This window comes from Engystomops pustulosus, chromosome 5 (genome assembly GCF_040894005.1).
Source record: "Engystomops pustulosus chromosome 5, aEngPut4.maternal, whole genome shotgun sequence".
NCBI classification, from domain to species: domain Eukaryota; kingdom Metazoa; phylum Chordata; class Amphibia; order Anura; family Leptodactylidae; genus Engystomops; species Engystomops pustulosus.
This window is the reverse complement of record NC_092415.1, coordinates 190,124,764-190,149,974: the sequence shown is the minus strand read 5'-3', so window position 1 is coordinate 190,149,974 and position 25,211 is coordinate 190,124,764. Positions and strand designations below refer to the sequence as shown.

At 41.5% G+C, this 25,211-nt stretch overlaps 1 protein-coding gene across 5 annotated transcripts in view; it reads left to right on the top strand.

The window, feature by feature from the left end:
• Window positions 1-25,211, top strand: part of MYO3A (myosin IIIA) — a 121,482-nt gene that overhangs the window by 44,245 nt on the left and 52,026 nt on the right. For 3 of the 5 annotated variants that reach the window (XM_072154122.1, XM_072154120.1, XM_072154121.1), the window contains 12 exons: window positions 2,638-2,775; window positions 3,443-3,547; window positions 4,405-4,504; window positions 5,588-5,664; window positions 6,493-6,638; window positions 7,293-7,358; window positions 12,857-13,012; window positions 16,106-16,205; window positions 17,706-17,822; window positions 19,405-19,509; window positions 20,412-20,495; window positions 24,638-24,840. In XM_072154122.1, the coding sequence (XP_072010223.1) occupies window positions 2,638-2,775; window positions 3,443-3,547; window positions 4,405-4,504; window positions 5,588-5,664; window positions 6,493-6,638; window positions 7,293-7,358; window positions 12,857-13,012; window positions 16,106-16,205; window positions 17,706-17,822; window positions 19,405-19,509; window positions 20,412-20,495; window positions 24,638-24,840 (1,397 nt within the window). Of the gene's footprint in view, window positions 1-87; window positions 651-2,637; window positions 2,776-3,442; window positions 3,548-4,404; window positions 4,505-5,587; window positions 5,665-6,492; window positions 6,639-7,292; window positions 7,359-12,856; window positions 13,013-16,105; window positions 16,206-17,705; window positions 17,823-19,404; window positions 19,510-20,411; window positions 20,496-24,637; window positions 24,841-25,211 lie in introns of those variants that run through there. The other 2 variants (XM_072154123.1, XM_072154125.1) reach the window with 2 other exon arrangements.

Here is a 25,211-nt window from a genome sequence, read left to right as displayed (position 1 = left end):
TGTTCAGCAGGACGAAATAGATCGTCCTGATGCGGGAAGTATCCACTAATTAGGACGATCTTTCTTGTCCTGTTTCTGTAAGTGGTTAAAATCTTTTTTTGGCCTCTATTTATCTATCAATCTGTAACATCTGTGTAGGCATCACCCTCTGTCCGTACTTTGCAGCTGAGGAGGCGGCCATTGTATCTTTGTGCCTTGTGGAACCACTGAAGTGTGAACAAAGGTGTAGCTGGTTATGCTGTTTGGATTGATTAGAACCATATCCGTCACTTCCCTGTAGCATTATATCTGGCTCAATGTTAATGACCCGTTGTGATTGACAGTTCTTCACACCACTCACTCTAGCCCAAATACTATTGAGGCCAGGGCTCTGAGCTCACATAAGAGTCCTTTTCACCATTCCCAGGGTGCTGTCTATAGGTTCTTCTTAGTTAGCTAATTTATTGTGACTTTGATCATTGTTTTTCTGGTATCCTGACTTTTTGGCTTGTGTTCAGACTATTCTACTGTCTTGTGATTTTGTACTTCATTTGACCTGGCTATAGCTATTCTTATTTGTTTGTACTGTCTTGTCTTTGTCTTCGTGTTTTGCACTTTGGCGAAGGGAAGGATCGCTGCCGACTAACTGCTCTCTTCCTAGGGTGGATTGAGTAAGTAGGTAGCGGAGTCTGGTGGGTTGAGAATTAGGGATTAATGTTTGTGTCTGTTTTTCTGTTCTTAGTCCCCTCATTACTCTATCTATCTTATATCTATCTTTGTATCTATTTCGTAACTATGTTTCTTACTATTTTCATCTCATATCTATGTATCTATGTAATAACTATGTATCTATCCATCTGTACAGCAGTATACAGTATATTTCACTAAATCATTACATTTAATGCACATAAAAATGAAAATTATTGATCTGCAGAGTAAAAGTTATTTACAGACAAAACCCATCTTTTGTGAAATGTCAGAGAAAATGCCATAATTCTCTTTAGCCAGAACATTCATAGTCTGTGCCCCAACAGAACAAAATGTAACAAAAGGGAGAATTTGATGGACATTTGCCCTTTAGACTTCATTTAGCGTTTTGCTGGTCCAGAAAACACACAATATATTATAACAGATTTATTGCTCTAGGGGGAATGTGAGTAATAAAATAAAATGTATTATACGGAATATGTAGATTATGGGATATTTGGGATGTAATTGTATACATTTATTTTGATACTGAAAACAAATTACCTAGTTCTGTCACTTTTAGAAATGAAATTGCAAGACAAATTTTGCATGGCCCTAATCCAGCTACATTTTATATCTTGGGGTGGGGTGGGGCATGAACCTCCTATTACAGCTCTATATATGACATGTGGATATTCACCAGTGCCACCAATAGGGCTCCCAAAATTACACAGATATGTCATCCCTTATCCTTTGCCTTGGTCGGGCATATCCTGATAGTCCATAAGCAAATTGGTCATGGTGGATATGTCTTCCTTTTAAAGTGGCTACCACTATACAGTGACTAAATGGATTTTTGTACAGTATCTTAAAGGGAATCTACCATCAAAATCCATCATGATAAACCTGGGGCACTAACTGATAGATCCAGGCACCGTGACTGGGATATTCTTCTTATATTTGTTATCCATGGTCTCCTTCCTTCTAAAATCAACTTTTAAATTACGCTAATTAGCCATTAAGGCTCTCAGGGGTGTTACCAGAGCCCCAGTGTGGTGTAACTTAGCAAACTGTTAAAATGTGCGAGAACATTTGCCCCTTACACTTTGTGCTACAACTATCTGCTGTCAGGAAATTTAAAAAGTAGCCAAACAACTTTTATAATTATGCTAAGGAGCGTTAAGGACTCTGGTGGGTGTTTCCAAAGCCCCTCTATGCTGTAGTTTCACAGACTATTACAATGAGCAGAAATAAAGATTGAAAAAAATAGACAAATAAACATTCTTCTTCAATAAAATATTATAAAGTTTACTATTCTTATCTGCATTACCGATTTCTGCAATTTGGTTAAAAGTCTAATTAAAGAACATCGGTCTGTAGTCTTTACATTGGTATTTTGTTCTATAATGGAGATTGTATTTTGACCAACCAGTATGTTTTTTGAGCAAGGGAGAAGTCACAAGTGCTGACCACCATGGTGTGGTTATGCATCTCAATGACTTGTCAGCGCTTCAGTGGTACAATCCAGGGCCAACGCCAGCACTGGGCATACCCAGGCAAGTGTCGGGGCCCAGAGCTGCTGGAGGGCCCACATAAGACTGTACATAAGGAATGCATGGGGGTGAGCGGAGGCTGTTTCTAATGAATCCATAGGGTATGGGTAGGGGGCTTTATATAAAATAACCATGAGGGGGCTGTTTGGGATGATAAACTAGGGAATATTTTAGGGAACAGGAGACTGTTTTAGTTTCTGAATTTTTAATGCCTCCACATGAGTTCACTGCAAAGGGGCCGACTGAGGTTCTGTCACCCAGGGGCCAACTGAAACCTGAAGCCAACCCTGGTATACCATAAGGGGAGCAGAAGAGTGTCAGGGAGGGAGCAGCAGGGGATCTCAAAGGTAGGTACTGGAAAAAAATCATTTTTTGTGTCTATGTTGAATCAAACACTTGACTGTTTATGGGATTTCAGGAGGATATTGATGAGGAGATTGAAGCTGAATACAACATCCTGCAGACGCTCTCTGATCATCCAAATGTGGTCAAGTTCTTTGGAATGTATTTCAAGAAAGACTCCAAGACTGGGGATCAGTTGTGGCTTGTCCTGGAGGTTTGCATTACCACTTATCTTTAGTACCACTTATCTATGTATTTACTAATACTAATACTAATACTAATAATGCATGGAATAGTATGGATTAGTATCTGCAGGTTCACTGTGGAATACAAAAATGAAGGATAGTGCAGGAACCTGATCCAATATTTCCTAAAATTTATATTAGAGACCAGGCAGCAACTTATGGTAAAAGAAAAAAAGAAAAAAAAAATCTAAATTTTTCACTGGTCCCCCAGTAGGAACATTGGGTCTGTTGGTCTATGTGTCTTTGGTTACCTACAAACCAAAAGGGTTTACATTATGTGCATGCACTCATTGAACAAATGACTGGCCTTAGCGTCACATGTAAATGGATAGCGCAAAGTTGCTGAGACCAGTGATTTGCTGAGCAGTCACATGCTTAATGAATGTGACATCATCACATTCCAGTCAGTAGGAACTAGAGAGCTGGAGCTTCAACCAATATGGGGGTAAATACATTTTTTGGTTGTTTCTCTTAACCATAAACTACTTCCTGACACCAATGTGTATATGTTCAAAGAATTGATCCACAAAATAGCCAAACACCAAGAAATAAATGCCAAGAGCTCTTACCCTGTAGGAACTTACTTACACACTGTCTTTTAACTCATGAATTGAATCACGATTCCCAATTTTGCAGTTGTGCAATGGAGGATCTGTCACTGATTTAGCAAAAGGTCTTCTGAAGAGAGGAGAACGCATGAATGAAGCCATCATTGCTTATATTCTGCATGAAGCTCTTATGGTGAGTAGTGAAGAATTAATTGATACAAAGCTCTGCTATAAAAGATCACTTTAAGAAACAAATATTAAGGGGGTTGGCCACTCTATTACATGAGTTGCCCATGTGCTTTTATCGCCTAACTAATAATACCTGAATGTTTATCAAGTTATTCGGCAGTCCTGCTATTTACTTTAGTGCTGTCTGGAGACCCTCTGTGATTCTTTGTTTACATATGTGAGCTCTGCTGAATAGTAGGAGATGTAGCAGGAGAGTTATGACTCATCTTGCTCATCCCCTCTTCCTGTGTCGGTCAGTGATATGGACTGTGAGAGAGGGACACAGTGGGTGATGCCATGAGGACGGGCTGGAGAAATGATAGATAGGAAGTTGTGTATATATGCAGAGGGCAGCATGGTGAGAAAGGCTGAAGCTCTCAGAGGAGGCAAAGACACAGATACATATATATGCGGGGGCCTCTCTAATGGAAGATATTCATTGAAAAATGGTGGATTTAATATAACAAATAACCTGATACTTACCTCGAGGGACATTATGTTAGCCTAATGCAGCCTAATAATGGGACATTCCTAAAATCAGTGATAGGCTTTGGTCATGTTCCTCAAACCGGACACAAAGGTGAACAAAATGGGGAGCACATTAGCTGATAAGCTGAGGAGGGACATAAGTATAGGCTGGTTTGTTATTTTCTATCAGCCCCATCTGCAATTTATCAAAATAGCTAATCTTGGACAACCCCTTTAAATAACACGAAACGATAACCCATGTAGCACTGCATAGATGGGTATCAGAAATCATAGACAATTTTTTTAGTCACTGGACTGATTCTTCTGCTGCTCAAAATTATTATTTTCTAAAAGGGACTTCATCATTTACATAGCCATAAGACCATTCACCGGGATGTCAAAGGAAACAACATTCTGCTAACTACAGAAGGAGGTGTCAAACTTGTAGATTTTGGTAAGTCTATATGTTTATTGTTAAAACTTAAAAAGGGTTCCCCAGAAATCTGGAAAACTCTTTGGGGCCAGGGAAGAGATGCCGATAAGAAGTAGAGGGTACTTACCCTGCTTAGTTTCCTAATTCCTGAGTCTCTTCACTTCTCGGCACTACGGCCCAGATGAAATGTCAGGAGGTCTCTGGACCCGTTTTGGTCATTCAATGGCCTCCTCGACCATGGAACTTCACTTTCTTTTATATAACATGTGACCTACTGTGGTCCAGGGAGGCCACTGAGGCTGAAGCAGGACCGTTGACCCTCCTACCCTCCTGGATGGAAGTGCTAAAGACTGGAAGTACCCAAAAGACATGGGAGACTGGGAGCTGGAGAAGAGTATGTAGACTTTTTCTTTTTGGCAACCCCTGACACCCAATGATAACAGAATTCCTGGAGAATCCTTTTAACTTAAAATTTTCTTGTCTGTATAGTGGATACGCTAAATGAGTTTGCTAATGCAATGTTGTGGTATTGCATGTACCAAGAGTAATGTGGTCAAGAAAGACTATCCAGCAAAAAAGGAGACCTTGTGGACCTAAACAACTTGTCCACAAATAGGGGACAGAGGAGAAACTCAAGAATCATTCCAGAAAATTGTAATTGTCTAGAAGCAAATATGTCTGATGTTCTTAGAGCAAATCGGCAGTAATAGATGATGAGTTTTTGAGCATCAAGGGAGGGAGAGGCAAGGCTTTGTTGGCCAAAACAGCCCAAAAAATTGGATCACTAAGCAGTAGAAAGACAATATTTGACGGGATGAATGCAGATTTATGTTTCCCTATAATAATAAAAAGAGAATAAACCTCAGGGTGAATCAATGGACCCTTTAAGTAAAGTTTCAATGGTTTAGGCTGGTGAAGGTGGAGTGATGGTGCGAAGAATATTTTCATGTCTTTCCCCTCTTCCAAAGCATGTGGATGATACCTGTTGTTCTGAAGGCCAAAGAGGTCATATATGCTTCTAGATGGTTGTCTCTATTATGTAGTTTCTTTTTGTCAAAGATCCTCTTAAAAGATATGAATATTAACTTTGTACATTTCTTTCAGGTGTATCTGCACAGCTAACTAATACCCGTCTCCACAGGAATACATCAGTGGGGACCCCTTTCTGGATGGCCCCAGAGGTTGGTTACATTGCTTTGAAAAAAAAATCGATTTAAAGTACCTGTAATAACGTCTATACAATGCTATAGTATTATAGTTGTGATATAAACTATAAAAAGTACACAAGTTTCATATTTGTGCCAAAGTCCATTGTAAAGGAAGAAAATCACTGGAGGGATGGTCTTTTTTCTTTTTTGGTGACATAAGTGGAAATCTATTCTACTTCTGAGGACAAGCTACGTCCAGCACAATATATCATGTATCCTACCATTATGTCACTTCTCTTATTCTCTTTCTTCTCATAACCCAATACCTCTTTGGAGGAGGATGTGGCTCTTTTTTTAAACTTTAAAGGAATGTTATCCTACTCCCTGTCTTCTCTGATCTAGTGATAACTACCGAGATCAAAAATATAAAAAAGTGGGCAGAACCCCAAAATAGAAAGCAAAACAATGTGGTTCATTCAAGTGCAAAGTTTTAAGGTTCCATTGACGAAACTGAGATGTTGTCTATGAATTGAAACGTGGTGCATGAATGATATCAATGATAGTTTTTAGCTTTCTATTTTCAAATGCTGCATTTTGATTTTTTTATCCATTGGGACTTTTGCTAGTTCTCGCAAGGACTTTGCCATCAATCATCTACTGGGGTTGTGTCCACACGTCACTGTTTGGAAATTGTACCCGGTAGCTCTGTCTCTTATTAAGTTCTATTAAAGGGAACCTGTCACCAGCGGGACGCCTATTAAACCCCTAAACATACCAAAACTTACTAGATGATAAGCGTGGTCACTCAAACATCTCAGCTCAATCAAGAAAGATTGTAAGATTTCTTTGTTATTTTGGCAGGTCATAGCCTGTGAACAACAAGTGGATACAACATATGATGCAAGATGTGATGTCTGGTCCTTAGGTATTACCGCCATAGAACTAGGAGACGGTGATCCTCCTCTGGCTGACTTGCATCCAATGAGAGCCCTGTTCAAAATACCAAGGTACTGCACCAATTATTACTAAGGGCAACCAGAAACACTCCAGGCAAATCATATACAATGTTTAATGCCTATTTCCATGAGAATTCCATGAGGGTAGTTCCCAGAGCAATCCTTTATAAGGTTGTGCTCTTCAGGCAAATTATAACTTATAACCTTAGGCTATATTCACACAGCCGTATGGGGGACATATATATATGGCCAACGTGTATATGGCCTATTTACGCCCCTCATAGACAGCAATGGGTGCACGGCGTCTTACGGTAAAGGTACGGTGCAGCACACGTGCAGCACCATACCGCTCTGTATCCCGTGAAAAGATAGAACATGCCCTATCTTTTCTCAGTATACGGCGCCTCCTCCTTTACCCGGCGCCGCCTCGTGCCCGCCATACTACGGTATGGCAGGCAACGGCAGTGTGAATGCACCCTTGATTTTCCTACCGCTCCCATAAGGAATTAAAGGAACAGAAATGTGCAACTTTCCAATCTATTCACATTGGAGAGACTGTTATCAGTATTTAGATCAGCAAGTGATGACTGATAGTGACACAGCCCCTTTAACTAGGACCTGTAACCTGTTCTGTCATGTCTGTATTTTCCCAAAATTTCAGATACACTGTGCATCATACTATATTTATTCATTGTTGTTTTACAGGAACCCACCTCCAACTTTGCGTCAGCCCGAACTGTGGTCTCCAGAGTTCAATGACTTTATTAGCAAGTAAGTATCAATATAATATATGTAAGCTACCCCCAAGCCAAGTTATTATCCCATTCGGTTCCATTTTGGCTGATAGGAACATATACCTACCTTATACCTTATACTAGGATAAGTTTTCGAAAGGTACATTTAGGCATTGTCTGTTTTTGAGATGCTTGACCATGTGAAGTCTCGCAAGATACATCAACTTCTACTGCTATAGAATTCCCAGTCCAACTTACAGTAACTGACTGTAGCAGCAACATACAGATACCATAGGAACTGCTTCGGTAGCCAATGAATGGCTGCTGCAGTCCCATGACTATGTAAGGACGTAATCAGTGGAGCAGAAAGGATATGGACCAGCTGAGTACCCAGGAAGTACTGCAGTGGCATGGGCTTGGTATCGCTTCTATAATACTCATTGTATGAATCTTTATTAGACTTGATGGATGTGATTTATCATTAAGCAGGCTCCTTATGACAGTTTCTTGGAGCGATTTGCTTCCACTTGTGATTATTTCCCCCTTTCTGCCAACTCCCCATCATGTATGCATGATGGGGGGTGCGGCCGGCGCCTTCGCACAAGCTGTTGCTTGCAAACTTTCATTAATGTGCCAGGTAGGACCTGGAGAAGAAATCATTTTTGCGCATCCCGGAAACCCAACATATCAAGAGGCCGGAGAGTCTTGATGTATTGGGTCGGGCAGAAAGGACCCGCCGGCGTATGATAAATAACCCCCATTGTATGGATCGGTATTAGATTTATGGGGGTAATTTATCATTAGACCACTTCTTGCGACACTTCTATGTCTGTCTTTGGAGTTCTGCTGCCGTCAGATTCATTAAAGTGGCTTTGGCCCTTCATATATCTGCTGGCAGCGTCTTATGCTACAGGATTTGTTTGAGAAAGTTGCATAAAAAGCCGCACAACATAAACCAAGGGGAGGGGGTGGACTGGAGTCAATCGGCACTGAAAAGTAGCGCCTAAACAAAAAGAAAGATGCAATTCATGAACTCAGTCTATTTTGAAAACTTGTCAATGCAAATAATGAATTTGGCGCAAGCAGGGTCATAGTGACTCTGCACTGTTCTAAGTTCATTTGGCACAATGGAAAGTTGAAAAACAGAATGGGGCTCATTTACTAAGGGCCGAATTTTGGCACACGCGATTGGATTTTGGCGCAATCTTGTCGGCTTTCAAGGGACAGAAATCGGGGGCGTGGCATTCGGACAACCCGACGGATTCGGAAAAACCGCGGAATTTAAAAAACGGAATGTGTCGCAAGATCGAGCACTTACATGCACCGGGAAGAAGCAGGTGCAGCTCGGTGCAGCAGCGACACCTACTGGATATCGGTCGCACGATCTTAGTGAATCCCGGCAGTACCCGAATCAACAACGCGCTGCGGGACCGTGTAAGTAAATAAGCCCCAATTTGTACCACAACTGCGAAATAATGCAGTTGTTGTAATATAGTTGTATATATAAACTCACCGGCCACTTTATTAGGTACACCATGCTTGTAACGGGTTGGACCCCCTTTTGCCTTCAGAACTGCCTCAATTCTTCGTGGCATAGATTCAACAAGGTGCTGCAAGCTCCTCAGAGATTTTGGTCCATATTGACATGATGGCATTACACAGTTGCCGCAGATTTGTCGGCTGCACATCCATGATGCGAATCTCCCGTTCCACCACATCCCAAAGATGCTCTATTGGATTGAGATCTGGTGACTGTGGAGGCCATTTGAGTCCAGTGACCTCATTGTCATGTTCAAGAAACCAGTCTGAGATGATTCCAGCTTTATAACATGGTGCATTATCCTGCTGAAAGTAGCCATCAGATGTTACAGGGTACATTGTGGTCATAAAGGGATGGACATGGTCAGCAACAATACTCAGGTAGGCTGTGGCGTTGCAACGATGCTCAATTGGTACCAAGGGGCCCAAAGAGTGCCAAGAAAATATTCCCCACACCATGACACCACCACCACCAGTCTGAACCGGTGATACAAGGCCGGATGGATCCATGCTTTCATGTTGTTGACGCCAAATTCTGACCCTACCATCCGAATGTCGCAGCAGAAATCAAGACTCATCAGACCAGGCAACGTTTTTTCCAATCTTCTACTGTCCAATTTCGATGAGCTTGTGCAAATTGTAGTCTCAGTTTCCTGTTCTTAGCTTAAAGGAGTGGCACCCGGTGTGGTCTTCTGCTGCTGTAGCCCATCTGCCTTAAAGTTCGACATACTGTGCTCTCAGAGATGCTCTTCTGCCTACCTTGGTTGTAACGGGTGGCGATTTGAGTCACTGTTGCCTTTCTATCAGCTCGAACCAGTCTGCCCATTCTCCTCTGACCTCTGGCATCAACAAGGCATTTCCGCCCACAGAACTGCCGCTCACTGGATGTTTTTTCTTTTTCGGACCATTCTCTGTAAACCCTAGAGATGGTTGTGCGTGAAAATCCCAGTAGATCAGCAGTTTCTGAAATACTCAGACCAGCCCTTCTGGCACCAACAACCATGCCACGTTCAAAGGCACCAAATCACCTTTCTTCCCCATACTGATGCTCGGTTTGAACTGCAGGAGATTGTCTTGACCATGTCTACATGCCTAAATGCACTGAGTTGCCGCCATGTGATGCTGATGCTGATTAGAAATTAAGTGTTAACGAGCAGTTGGACAGGTGTACCTAATAAAGTGGCCAGTGAGTGTATATAAGAACAATGATACATGACTCCCATTGACTAATATTGGGTCATGGCAATTTGTATTATTTGAGGACTCCTTCCAGCTTGTGCTATCACTGTCCTGTATGCTGTTTACTCTGCATCTCCTATGACATGACTACATCTCTTTGTATATCTGCATATTCACTGCATTGATGCAAATTTACAAATGCAAACTTAACCAGCAATTTGGTCATTTTTTACTGCAAGCAAATGAGTATTAATTTTAGATCCTAACAGGATTATTCAAAGTGGAAGGTTCTTGTATTTTCCAGACTGGCCCGCTCCACACATACAACTTGTGTTGTCTGCAGACAGGGTTGTCTTTGAGGTCAGATTTTCTACTTGTTCATGTAAAATAACATTTAACCTTTAATTTTACCTAACATTTTTATTTTTATGTTTTTTTGCAATGCCTTTTATAGTCACATTCTGCAGCTGTGTTTGCTTTATTATCAAGTGTCTTTTACATCTTTCAACACACTGAAATAATCAGTAATCAATTTAGATCATGATGGGGGAGATTTATCACAGCTTGTGCACCTAAAAATATGCAGAGACGAAAGGAATTAGGTTTTCGTCCCCCTCTATGGCAGTTGGGCTTGGAGGGGGAGGTGCCGGGGCGCGCAGTGGCCAGAAGGAGGCGGTACTGCCCCCCGCCTGCGCACTACCTATACCCTGCACCCGTTCAGGCAGAGGATATTCTACACCAGGGCAGTGCATCAGTGTGTGGTGCACAGCTGACCACCCAGATTTATCATGAGGTCAGAGCCTCTTAATAGATCAGACAGGTATCGGGGGGCGAGCCAGCATCATACACTGGCACACTTACCCCAAAAAGTTTTTGGGGCAGTTTCCACTCTACAGCCTCTATCTGTAATTTGAAGTCCTCTCAGATTCGGTGGGTGGGGACTTAGCTGCTGCAACTCACTCTCCCCCCTTTGTTCTTTGTAATCTGATACCAATGGCAGCTTCTGTCCATCTTGCTAGCAAGACAGAAATCAGCTGATATTTCATAGAAATTCATTTTAACAGAAAGGAGCCAGAGAGGCGACAAGTAAGTGGAGTAAGAGGCAATTTTATCTGATTTGATATTTCACAAAACTTTTTTTATTCACTTTTACTATAGATTTATGTAAGGTTTTAGTTATCATCAATCCAATGAGAGGCCAAGGCAAGGAATTAAAGATGCCCGATTCTGTTTAAAGTTCCTGAAAGACCAGAAGGGCTCAGTCTCATGTGATCACTAAAGTAATCATTAGTCTTAGATATGATATGAGTAAGAACAGTGATGTTTAGTAAAGACTCTATAACAGATACGACAATTACCATCCACCTCTAATGGCATCAGATGGTAAAACTAGTAATGGGTCATATAGTTTTATGTTAAAGGGAACCAGTCAGAGCTATTGTTGGATGTCCCAAATCTCCCTGTAAAAAACATTTACTAAACCAGCTTCATTGAATCATCGTGCAGGAGCCAAGAGCATTGGGTCATGGTAAGTATTTTGCAGGCACAGCGCAATAATGTCGGGCGATTTTTTATCCACCATTATCGACCAGTCCATATAGACTTGTAATAGTGTCCCAAATCACTCTGACATTTTTCCTCTATGGCAGTGATGGCGAACCTTTTAGTGACCGAGTGCCCAAACTACAACAAAGACCCGCTTATTTATCGCAAAGTGCCAACACAAAAATTTAATTTATGATTTACACTCCCTTCTCTGTCACAGTTTTCATTGATACCAGCTCCCTGAGGACACCAAAAAAGCAGAAAATAGTCCCAGGTACAGCTGTCACTTTAAAATAGCTCTGTGCACAGCAAGTCCTGGGCTGTCTGAGACTGCAGGAAGATACCTGGAGTCCTCTCTGGTGATGGCCTGAGTGCCCACAGAAAGGGCTCCGAGTGCCACCTCTGGCACCAGTGCCATAGGTTAGCCATCACTGCTCTATGGTGTAGCCTGATCTGGTCTTCCAGGTATGAAGAATAGGAATAGATCTGAAAGGGATTGGCCACTAAACAAGACCCTAATAAGGTCACCCATATAGTACTTACCCTGGTATTGTATGTGTAAATCCGCTGGGATCAGCAGGTTCGTGAGCAGGACTTTCTGCTACGTCCCGTGTTCTGCTGCTTTCTGATGGATGGATGGAGGGCATGTGCAGTCAGCCACTCCCATAGCAGTACCTGGAGGGGTGTGCAGATGTCCTTGTCATGCCCCTCCAGTCACTGCTATGGGTGTGGTTATGACAGAGGGGGCACAAAATAATACCTGCAGGCCCCCTGTCCATCCACCAGAAGCCATCCGGACACGGGACCTCACGGTCCTGGCAATTTTACACAAACTTTACCAGGTTAAGTACTATATGGTTACCCTATTAGCTGCCCTATTGGGCTACCCTTTTTTATACTTACCTTACCTGAATATAAGACCATGCTGTGGGCATAAAGACCCTTCCGTATAGGTCGAACATTGGGGAAAATTTTTAGGAACTGCTGTGCCGATGAATAGTCATTCCCAATAATTGGCAAATGTTGAGCAATGCAGATGGGATGGGATGGGTACAAGTTGCTTTTCCCAAAACAGCTGCGATGGCAAATCGATCTCTGATTCGGATCATACGAGCTCATATCAGCTCATGTTAAAGGACCCAAACCCTGTGTTTCAGTTTTGCGTGGTTGGTCCCTTTAAGTAAGTTTACTTCCAACATTCTTCACATTTTACCATAATGTATGTCTTTTATGTAAAATGCCGTATTTGATATTTCATGTTGTTCATTTCAGGTGCCTTACCAAAGATTTTGAAAAACGCCCCATGGTTTCTGATCTGATGGAACATGCTTTTATTAGGCAAATCAGACATAATGAAAGAGCACTTCAAAAGCAGCTAATGGAATTCATAGATATCCACCAGCAAATGGGGATAATGGAGAAGAAGAGGTAAACAAGTCCATCCTGTAGATGGGTGATGAGCGAAGCCCTGGCAGAGCACTCAGGATAATCGTCACGCGCTGCACTAAATGGACTTTCATTATGATTCCTTTTTCTGACAATATTAGAAGTAGAAACAAACTAGAATAAACCACATGGACTATACAGGAATTTTTATGCATTTTGAAGGTCGCTGGTTAACTAGGCAATTGTTGAATAAAGGCCACCAAGTACAACATTCTGAATGACATACCTCATGTGACTGGTGCTTTGCTCCTGAACAATTTGGTATTTTCATTTTAAAAATCCATCCACCCGTTCCAAAGATATGGGTCCTGGAAGTTTATGTCCAAGTCGATGGGACGGTGACCTTTAGGGGGGTGTCCTGCAAAGGTTACGTCTCCTCTGACTAGTATGAGTTAAAGGACACCTGTCATCAGGTCTGTGTCACTTGTCCTGTCACTACTACCTGTTGGAGCAGCTCACAAGGATCTCATCCCAGCCTTTATCTAGTTATTTCATACATTATTCATTGTAAAATCATCTATTCTTTATTATGTAAATGAGGCTGGTCACATGGTCAGAGGCAGTGATGTCACTCCTGTTATCCCTCCCCTCTCCCCCCCCCCCTGCTCATGTCTGTGTGTAATGTATAGTAAAGCATGGCTAGTGTGTGTGCTGCATCTGCTGACATGCTGCATCCTCCTAATACACATGTGAGAGACACAGACATCAGCTACACATGAATCTGACATGTTCTGCTATAACATGGCTGCCTGGAGCTGCTGTATCTCTCCTATACACACACACATGCACACACAGGCTGCAGGGGGTGTGGCCACCAGCACCAGGAAGCACATCATTATACAGCCTCACATCATTATACAGGCTGTCAGTCATGCACTGGGGGTGTGGCTGTGCCTCCCACTCATGAATAGAGTGGACAGCTTGAATATGCTAATGCTTCATTGGACATTTCACAGGTCATTTGCATACAGCTTTAGGACCTCATTGCTTAGGTTTACAGGCATGTAGAGGGACAATGAAGGGATAGAGGCAATGCTCTCTAATGGCAGTTTATGAAAACATATTTAGTTTAGGGGGGTTATTTTGCATGACGGGTTCTCTTTAAATAACATATCAAATTCCAGGGGCCATATCTTTAGAATGGATGAACAGATTTATGTAAATTAAAACACCAAATTGATTAGGGGGACAGTGGAAATAGAATGGGGTTTGCCATTCAGGATTTTTTATTTGGAAGCAGATCACCTTTGAAGAGGAAAGGTTACTGCCGGTCACATATCTTTTTACTATTTTTTCTCCATGACTTAATGATGGAGAAACTTTTTATAAAGAATTCTACACCTGGCTTTTCCTCTGTTTGTTCACCTGTAAATGTATATACATAGAAATGTGGGTGTTAACATTCCCTTTGTTAACATTTATATACAAAAACTTTTACCAGTTGCACTTATTAGAATTTGTCAGAACTTCTTGGTGTATATTGACATCTATTTTTTTCAATTGACTTAATTAGTTCCAAGAGGAGTAACAGAAATATAATATGATAGAGCCTATGAGAAAATATTACTCAGAATATGTAGCCTTAAAGGAAATCTACCACCAGGACAAAGAATTATAAACCAAGCACACTGACATACTGGTGTGTGGCCCCTCTAGCAGGATTTGATCTTCCTTTAGCTTCTTATGCCCTGGATTTTACAAAAAAAGGCCTTAAACATTATGTAAATGAGCCTGAGGGGCTAATATGTATAATTTTTAAAGCCTTTTTTCTTTAAAATAGGGGCTTAAGAAGCTTAAAGAAGAGCAGATCCTACCAGAGGGGGACGATGCTCATGATATATGTCCTTTAACTGGTACAGACATGTACAATCTATGGTGGGGATTTATCATACAGAGGCGTATGGTACAATCCCCACCCATGGCCCCTACTTTTCAGGAAGCTCTGGCCTCCTAATAAATCTGACTGGGGTTATGCCCCCAGCATTTCTACACCAGGTGCGACCTTTCGTAGAAGCTTCTTAGCCTGTGGCTAAGGGGGGAAATAATCACAGTTCCTGGCTGTATGCCAAGAATTGTGACTATTTCAGAGCTTGTATCCCAGAATTCTGGCAATAACTCCCCCTTATATCTTATCTATAGGAAAGATATATATATAAATACATTAATAAATGGCTCCATGGATAGATGGATAGATAACTCATAGAGAGATATAAATGCATATGAAATTGATAGATAGACGGATAGATAGATAGATAGATAGATAGATAGATAGATAGATAGATAGATAGAAAGATAGATATGAGATAGATAAATATATAGATGCTAGATACATAAATACATAGATGATAGATAGAAAGAGAAAGATAGATATGAGATGGGTACAAGATGTCACATAGATAGATACATAGATAGATAGATAGATAGATAGATAGATAGATAGATATGAGATAGATAGATAGATAGATAGATAGATATGAGATAGATAGATAGATAGATAGATAGCAAACACCTGGAAGCAGGAGAAATACAAAGACAAATTAGGCACAAACCAGGAAACTTTTACACGGCGAACTCCAGCTCACTTTTGGAAAAAGGTGCAGACAATTGTGCAAATACCTTAATGCACCCAAAAAGTCAGTAAAACAAAACCAAAAACACTGTTCAGACTAGGATAAATCAGCCTCTAAGTGTACTACTGCTCTGTACAAGTGACTCCCCCTCCCTCATTTTTCGAAGAGAGTTGCTTTTTATTCAAAGTACCTTTAGCATCCAGGACACCTGACATATGCACCTGCGCTATATTCCGCTAAGTATATCATTTGACTGTAAATGAGTCTCTTTTACATCGGAGCAGATCCTCAGCGTTCTCCACTGCATGAGAAAACAACTTGACGGAAGCAGCAATCTTCCATTTATTTACCAGTCAATGTAGCTTAACTGTAAATATCTTGTCGTCTTAGCGTGTATCCTAATGTCATTGCCGGCTGATTGAGGTAGTTGGATCGCTGGGAATTTTTTATTGAGTTGATGTTTTTTTCTTTTTTTGGATAATGAAATTTGGGTTTTGGTATTTAGGCATGAGAGGATTCATACCAAGAAGGGCATCTTCAGAGAGTCTATGACATCCAACCAGAATGATGTGGATGACTTGGCGACGTTAGAAGTCCTCGATGAGGTATGGTATGCTTTTATATAATTGTGAATCAAAGATTTAGATGGTCCATGTTGTGTCGACACAGAATGCAATGATGATTGATGTGACATGCTGTAGTACTGGTAGTGATCATAAAATTTAGAAGCCACCAACATCTGATTTGCCAGAATTCCCACCACCATTTGGTAGATCGGAGTGATGTTGCTGGCCAAATCGTTGGCTTTTATGGTCAAATTTCAAGAGATAAACACACCACCATCATCTTGAGACAACCTCTTAAGGGGCCATTAATGGTGACCCATAAAGAATTATGTTCCTCCACAATGTTCTTTCTTTGTTTTAAAGCTTATTACATATAGATTCATACATTTTTCCATAGTTTGTTTTATGGGTGTCAATCAGTTATTTTGTACTTTAACTTATTTTTTGTCAAGTTACCAAAACTTTATTGTAGTGCTATGCTTAGCGTTGGCTGTAGACATCTCAACAGATACTCAATCTAAGAACTAAAGCAATAAAACCTCTGTTCTCACAGTCATCGATTCTATTTAGATCATTTGGTGTAGACCCAAAACCCATTGACATCTTTTTGTAATTATATTTTTATTAATAAGTCTACAAGGGTAGTACAACAAAACATGTATGTTTGTTAGCACGGACATCTGTGAAGGCCTCACGACTGAAGAAAAGACTGGCAAAATCTGTAAATGTTAGCAGGGAGACAATTTTACATTAGAAATTGTATGAAAATATGACGATCTCTTTACCTTTGTATTGGCAGTTTTGTTACCAACAATATGCCAAGTAACAGATTACCCAACCGATCTTATCATAAGTCAAGGGTTCTCAGTAGCCATCATGTAGTGCATCATAGCCACCATTATAGCCGAATGCAGATCTTTTCTACTTATATTTTGTTCTTTTCCAATGTACTTTTCTCTATTTGATTCATTTTCGGTTTTGAAAAGTTCATTTTTTGAGGGCGTTGTGGCCAATGGACCACTAAGTGACCTTGACATCAGCCTTTCTGTAAAAACCCTGTTTGTAATGTATTACACATTTTTTTTTAACTAAAAATCTGTGTACACATTGTTAAACTGGGGTTCCTTGGGTCCACCAGATAAAATTATTCTTTGGTACCACTCTCCATCAAGCCCTAGAAAAAAAAAGTACCTAAAAGCCTCAAAATGGGTTGTCTCCACCCAGAACTGTGAGATCCTTGAGGATCAATTTCAAGTTACATATTCCTGTAGTGAACTGTGGTTTTTTGAGTGATAACCTATTTTATTTTTTAGTTTTCTGTGAAAAAAAATCAGAAATTATATTTTTCCCCATAGAACAATGCCCCACCCTTCCCCGGCCTGAATGGAGGGACTCTACTAAGGTCAACCGGGTTTAGGGTCCTATGATAATATCCAGTAGCAGAAGAACAGAAATCCCAGAGCAGATGCAAATGGAATGGTTGTACATTTGTGTAGCTGATACTGTGATATAACTACTGCTCTTCATTGTGTATTACAGAATACCGTGACAGACCAACTACAAAAGCGTTACAACAGGGATCAGATTTACACCTATGTTGGGGATATTCTCATTGCGGTCAATCCTTTCCGAAGTTTGGATCTTTATTCGTCACAGGTTTGTTATTTTAAGGCATATATTATCCCATATTATTTTTTGGGGAAATATGCAAATATGTTTTCCAGGATAGGATAAGGAAAACCACACTTCTTTTTGCTAACTTGAAAGCAGTCCCCTTACCATCAAGCATGACTATTAGGAAGCCTAACGGCATGATGTCATGTTTGTGGGAAGCCAAACCAGTATCAATGGCTATAAGTCACCTTAAGAAGAGCTCTTATTTCCTGACCCTATGCAATTTTTAAGAAGCTGCAGCATAGTTGAAGATTTACACAAATCTTCAGATTCGAAATACAATTTTGACACATATGAATGCGCATTTGTCAACGTAGCTTAATTAATATAGTCTATCATCACACACCACTAAAGCAACTTGTCAGGGTTCAGGGTCAGTGAACCCCCTGGACCACCGCGGGAGATGGTACTAGCCGACACCTGGGACCGGATTTTAAGTGGCACCTGGTCTTCACCAGAGCCTGCAGCAAAGCAGTTTGGACTTGCTGCAGCAGGGTGCCACCAGGTCGATCCACAGGAGCGACTAGGCAATGGTGGCAGCCAAGGTTGAGGTACAGAATCAGGATCCAGGCTCGAGGTCAGGGACAGGCACGCAGTCAGGGCTGGCGGCAGAGATGCAAGGTCAAAGGTCAGGTCCAAGGTATTCAAGGCAGAGCGGGAACAAGGAAGGAAACAGGAATGAATGCAAGGAAGCTTTCCCTATGGTGTATAGCTCAAAGATCCGGCGGGGAGAGATGGTAGCCGTCAGTCTTTATGGGAAACCCGGAACAGCGAGTGCCTATCAGTGGTGCCCTGGACAGGAGCAGGAGTTTTGAGAGCTGAGTGGGGGCCAGGGGGCACAGGTGTGCCCGTGATCGTGACGTGAATCGTGGGGGCACCCGTGAAACAACTACAGGCGGTCCCCTACTTAACGACACCCGACTTACAGACAACCCCTAGTTACAGACAGACCCCTCTGACCTCTGGTGAAGCTTTCTGAATGCTTTACTATAGTCCCAGGCTGTAATGATCAGCTGTAAGGTGTCTGTAATGAAGCTTTATTGATAATCATTGGTCCCATTACAGCAAAAAATGTTTAAACTCCAATTGTCACTGGGGCCAAATTTTCTGGATCTACAATTATAAAGTATACAGTTCCGACTTACATACAAATTCAACTTAAGAACAAACCTCCGGACCCTATCTTGTACGTAACCCGGGGACTGCCTGTATAGCAAATAACCTGTTTGGTTTGGTTTAGATGATCTTCCACAGCTTCATGTCAACATCTGTTATGCAAACCTATGTATCTCCACGGTGACAGACTACTTAAGAATCATGTTGTCAGATCCTGCAGTCATCCTGCATTTTATTTTACACAAACTTCCTGCTACAGTAGTAGATATTAGTTGCTAAGCTATGGAGACAGTAAGTGACAAAAAATATATATATTTTTTATTGGGCATTTTTGTTACATTTTTTCTTACAATAACTCCTGCACAGGACGCTATGGTCAGATTTTCTAGTATGGAGTTGTAGAGGTTATGGCAATTTGACACATACCATGCAAATTGTGTTTTCGCAGCATTCGGAAACATACACCAGTGCAAAGCGGACCTCACTCCCACCTCATATCTTTGCTGTTGCGGATATAGCTTATCAGTCTATGGTTACTTACAATTCTGATCAGGTACTTCCATCTTCTCTACAATCCTAAACTGTGTGCCTAGAGTCTACATAAAGGGGCTTGTAAGTCTTTACTACAGAGACTTTGGCACTTTATATACCTCTATATAAAGTCTGGAATCACTTCCTACATCTGGTACTAGAATCAGCTTCTTGGGGAATGGAGGATGTTTTGCTTCTGCCGGCTTTCAATCTGTGGTTTCAGGACCATTGGGGGACCTTCAAAGCTCCTGAAATGGCTCTTGTGTGCATGTGTATTGAGAGCAAGAACAGATGTATGAGGATTTCATGGGTCATGGTTCTTCTAGGTATAAAATTGGGTGGCCATGGCCCCCTAGAAGGCTTAGACCCCGGGCTATCGCCCAAACCACCCTTATTATAATTCACTACTGCATGAAGCCATGAGTGGTGCACATGAGAGGACAGGAAGCCTCCTTCGAAATATAAGAACAAACCACTTGGTGCCAGGTTTGTCCATCCTGAAAATAAGAACCAGGTGCTTGTTTCCTCCTCTAACTTTTGTCTAATTCCCTACCCACTGGTTTCCCAATATTCCAGTCCCACTTAACAAAGGGGCCATTAGTAACACAAGTTGTAAAGAAAATATGACCTATCTGTATGAGCCAAATGTTAAATTACTGAATGTCCCTTGTTCCTTCTCCCCAACAGATATCTATATAGGTAACATATTGCTTCATATATACTATATATATGGCAGACCTCACACCAGAGGTGGTGGCACCATATATTTTTCTCCACTGGCTTCCACCAACTTTAACCAACTTTGACCATTGCTCTGTTATTTTTTGGTTGTCTATGTAAAAAGCAAACAGCTATCTGATATATGTATGTACCACAAGGTGAAATAAACCAATCTAAGAAAAATCTTTGTCCTTCCACATTTAGTGCATCGTCATTTCTGGTGAGAGCGGCGCCGGAAAGACAGAAGGAGCGCATCTTCTGGTCCAGCAACTCACAGTTCTTGGAAAGGTAAAATTGTTGGTGGGGGGAGATCCTCCTGCTCTATAACATGCTACCTGCAGATACAACACTATGTACAATCTGCTCAGCTCTTCCTGCTCTATAAAAAACTATTTGCAGATAGGACACTATGTACAATCTGCTCAGCTCCTCCTGCTCTATAACATGGTGTCTGCAGATAGGGCACTATATACAATATGCTCAGCTCCTCCTGCTCTATAACATGCTGTCTGCAGATAGGGCACTATATACAATATACTCAGCTCTGCCTGCTCTATAACATGCTGCCTGCAGATAGGACACTATATACAATATGCTCAGCTCCTCCTGCTCTATAAAAAAAACTATTTGCAGATAGGACACTATGTACAATCTGCTTAGGTGCTCCTGCTCTGTAACATGCTACCTGCAGAGAAGACAACTATTTAACATTATGCCTTATTAAAGCAGCTATGCCTTTGCATTTAATCCTCTTTTTGTACAATCAGACATATTGGGTCAGATTTACTTACCCGGTCCATTCGCGATCCAGCGGCGCGTTCTCTGCGGTGGATTCGGGTCCGGCCGGGATTCATCAAGGTAGTTCCTCCGCCGTCCACCAGGTGGCGCTGCTGCGCTGAAAAGCATCTGAACGCACTCAACTTCACCGAGCTGGACCAAGTGAAGGTAAGCGCGTCCCAAGCGACACTTTTATTGTTTTAAATGCGGCGATTTTTCCGAATCCATCGGGTTTTCGTTCGGCCACGCCCCCCGATTTCCGCCGCGTGCATGCCAGCGCCGATGCGACACAATCCGATCCTGTGCGCCAAAATCCCGGGGCAATACAGGGAAAATCGGCGCAAATCGGAAATATTCGGGTAACACGTTGGGAAAACGCGAATCGGGCCCTTAGTAAATGACCCCCATTCTGTATACATCTCTATGCATGGTTATTTTAGCCCAGTGACGGCAAACCTTTTAGACACCGAGTGCCCAAACTACAACCAAAACCCACAATTTAAGCCGTAACTTATTACTCCCTGGTCTGTCACAGGTTTAAAATATATAGACACCTAAGGACACCAATACAGTAGAAAGAAGGAGAAGAAGTTGTAGCATCATTGTAGCTGCCTTCCAGGGTCCTGGGCTGCCTGTGATTGCAAGAGGCCTTGAGTCCTGTCTGGCGAGACCTGCCCTGGGGTGATGGTGCGGCTGCCCATATACAGGGCTCTGAGTGCCACCTCTGGCACCCGTGCCATAGGTTCGCCACCACTGCTTTAGCCTTAGAATTAGGAATTATATTTATTTTCTAACTCTAGTATCTAAAAGAAACAGAATTGCTGAATTGATTATAAAATGTAATTAATCTAGACATTGTAAATCATTGCTTAAATACTTCTTCCTTTGGGGGAAACTTAATACAGAATAATTTGCGGAACATCAACATAAACACAGTTTTTCTTTCTTCCTGAAATTTACCTAAAGTCTCCATGGGAATTTCCATTGCAAAACAGATTTGTTTAACTTTTACAAAATAGCTGATATTTGTGTAGTTGAGCTCTTTGAGAGAAAGCGATGATATTTGTTTGGAGTCATTGAAAGCGCAGAGCATTGTGAGGAGCAGGAAGTCTTCACAAATGATTTTCATCACAGAACAGAATATGATTGGTAGAGAAGAGAATATCATTAGTATAAATCTATCTAAATTGTATGATTACTGAGAGATAATTATCATGAAAGGAAATCATTGTTCTCATTAGGAATTGCAATTGTGGAAATTCTCTCTATGATGGTTTATAAAAATTGTGGAAAAACTGGATTTGCATGAAAACATTGGGTCTTATAGTCTGATTTATCTTAAAGGGGATTTCCAGTGGTGTAAAATAACTCTGAAAGGGGATCTGCTGGGGCCGATTTAGAGAAGAGTAGCCCCGTAGTTTTAGTTCGGGTTAAGCTTTCGGGTTTGGCCAATCATGGCCATAGCTAGTAGCAAGGGGGTCAGTTTGATGGATTGGCTGTTTGGCCACCAATCTGGCAATACGCTCGAGTCGCACAACCGAACCAGGACTAAAACTACAGGTCTGATCATCACCAGCCGGGATCACAATAAAACTGTACTGCTCCATTCCGCTTGTATGCTCCCGATCACCGTCACACTCTACTTCCTGGGGATTTTCCGAAACCGTAATTGGCATCCTGCCTCAGCCATTCGCCTCCTGTACTGTTTCTTGTTGTATCTGGAGACACAAAGGAAGTAGAATGCAGTGGGATTGGGATCATAAAGTTAGTTTAATTATTTTACTGGTCTCTTGGGTGTAAACCGTCCAATGTAAGTAACTTTGTACTGTGAGTTTTAGTTGGGCCCTGTGGATGACGCTTGTTCAAATTTTATTCACAGTGTTGAAATGGGGTTCTTTGGCCAACCAAAACATATTATTCTGCAGTGGCACTCTCTGTAACTCTTTGGTAATAGACCTTGTAGCTGCTAAAGTGGGTTGTCTTCTCCTGGACCTTTGGAGTCCAGTATTGGTTTAAAGGTTGGAGCCACTGCAGTATCCTCTGGTGGGCCATTCCGACATGGGAAGATCATCAATGCAAGGGTAGATCATAGCTGGCTATCCGCCAGGTCGGTTTTCATTATCTATACCACTGAATCGGTGGCTTCGGCCTTATGTCAACAATGACCTTATGTGAACAGTTTTTTCACATTACCCAAAATTTTAAATGGTTAATATAGAGTCACACAACAGTGCAGTAATCCTTTGAAGGAGAAGGAAGAACAAGAAACACCATAATAACTCCATGGATAGCCTGATGAACCCTCAAATGGGTCAGAAGTGGATTATAATATAGGCAGTTTGTGTGATAGCCCGGGACTCAAACCATTTAGGGGGTCCATAACCACCCAAACCACTCAGCAAATGTTATATTTAGAAGGGCCTTCCCCCATGAATTCCATGTACATCTGTTCCTACTCTCAATACACATGTACACAATAGCCATTTCTGGACCTTTGAAAGTCCTCTAAAAGTCCTGAAACCACAGATTGAAAGCAGCAGAAGGGACACGTCCTCCATTCCCAAGAGGCTGATTTTAGTACCAGATGTAGGAAGTGAATTCCAGACTTGTAGGGTCTATAATATTCATACAGCCCAGGGCCCATGGCAGTCTTAATCCACCCCTGAAATGGGTGGTAGGGTTGTGCAGTGAGCTTCATCTATTTTTAATGGTTTTATTAAAGCCACCAAACAGCTATCCCAAAAACCTAATAAAGACTTCAGTTAACACTTTGTAGGAAGTAGAATCAATAGTTTCTTTGAATATTTAGTTTTAACCCTTTAAAGGCAGACTACTTTGTCTCCTATGTGATCTTAGAGAAATTTGGAGTTAGTAGGGTCTCTATCTAATGGTCAGTGAGAGCTAATGTATGGCTTCTTTCTTTAAACTGGTCTAGAATCGCAGAATAATTTGATATTGGTCCAGGATTTGACTTAACAGACGTACAAAGGTCTGCAAAAAAACAATCACATCAAAACTAATTTGGAGTTAACTAGTAGGATTTATCAAGACAAGGCTTAATTTTTTACTTCATTGACGCATGACAAGAGGCCAATGGAAGAATAGAATAGAATTTAGCTACAACCTGTGTCTGGATTCACATAAAGAAATCAGCAAAGTTTAGATATGCTTAAAGGTGGAGAAGAGCACGATCCACGTAGATCTACAGAGGGCCCTCAGAATCTTTGCTTTGTTGCTCTCCAAGAACCTCAACCCAGGTGATATTTGCAAATTTGTGCGCAGATGCTAACTAGATGGTGTTGTCACCACATCTCTCACAGTGGATGATGTGTCCAATGTTGAACTGGCCCACCAGAGTACCAGAGGATTCTCTGGTGGGCCCTGGCTCAACCCAATACAGAACCCCAGGGCTCCACCAGAAAACACCACAATTTGGAGGCTGCTACAATATATTTCCTCGGGGATAATGATGAGTGGGCCCCTAAATTGATTTCCTCTGGTAGGCACTGGATGTGTCCTGAGTTGGGATGGAAGGTCCAGGTGTTGAAATTCATTCAGGAAGTCAGAAGGACGGCGCAGTACACCTTGGCCACAGCATGTTTGATGAAATTTGAGTATAAGAAGATACATCTAATCTATTTTCCCTTCTCTAGGCAAACAACAGAACATTACAGGAGAAGATTTTGCAGGTGAATAATCTGGTGGAAGCCTTCGGAAATGCATGCACTATTATTAATGAAAATTCAAGTCGCTTTGGGAAATACCTAGAAATGAAATTCACCAACAACGGGACAGTTGTAGCCGCTCAGATTTCGGAATATCTTCTAGAGAAGTCCAGAGTGGTCCACCAGGCCATGTAAGTTGTCACAGTCTACAGTCTACAAAAAGGTTCTGACTATGTGTTTCTCACTATGTAGGGATTAATTGTGTCATTCACTCAATTATCCTAATCCTTAAACTATGTGTTGAATCAAGTTATTAAGATTACAGATGTAGATGTGCCATTCAATCAACCATTGTAGTAGAAGAAGTTATATCTTTAATGGGTTTTCTAGTTAACTACTCGAGATTTTTGAACCTATTATAACCAAGCAAATGTAGTTGGTGTTACATCTGTGTCAGCATTTTCTCCTCAGTCAGTACTGTGAGACTGAGGAGATGTTGACTTTCTCAGTGTCTCGCTTTCTTCAGTAGTGTGAACATGGGTTTAGTTGCTGGCTGCTGTTT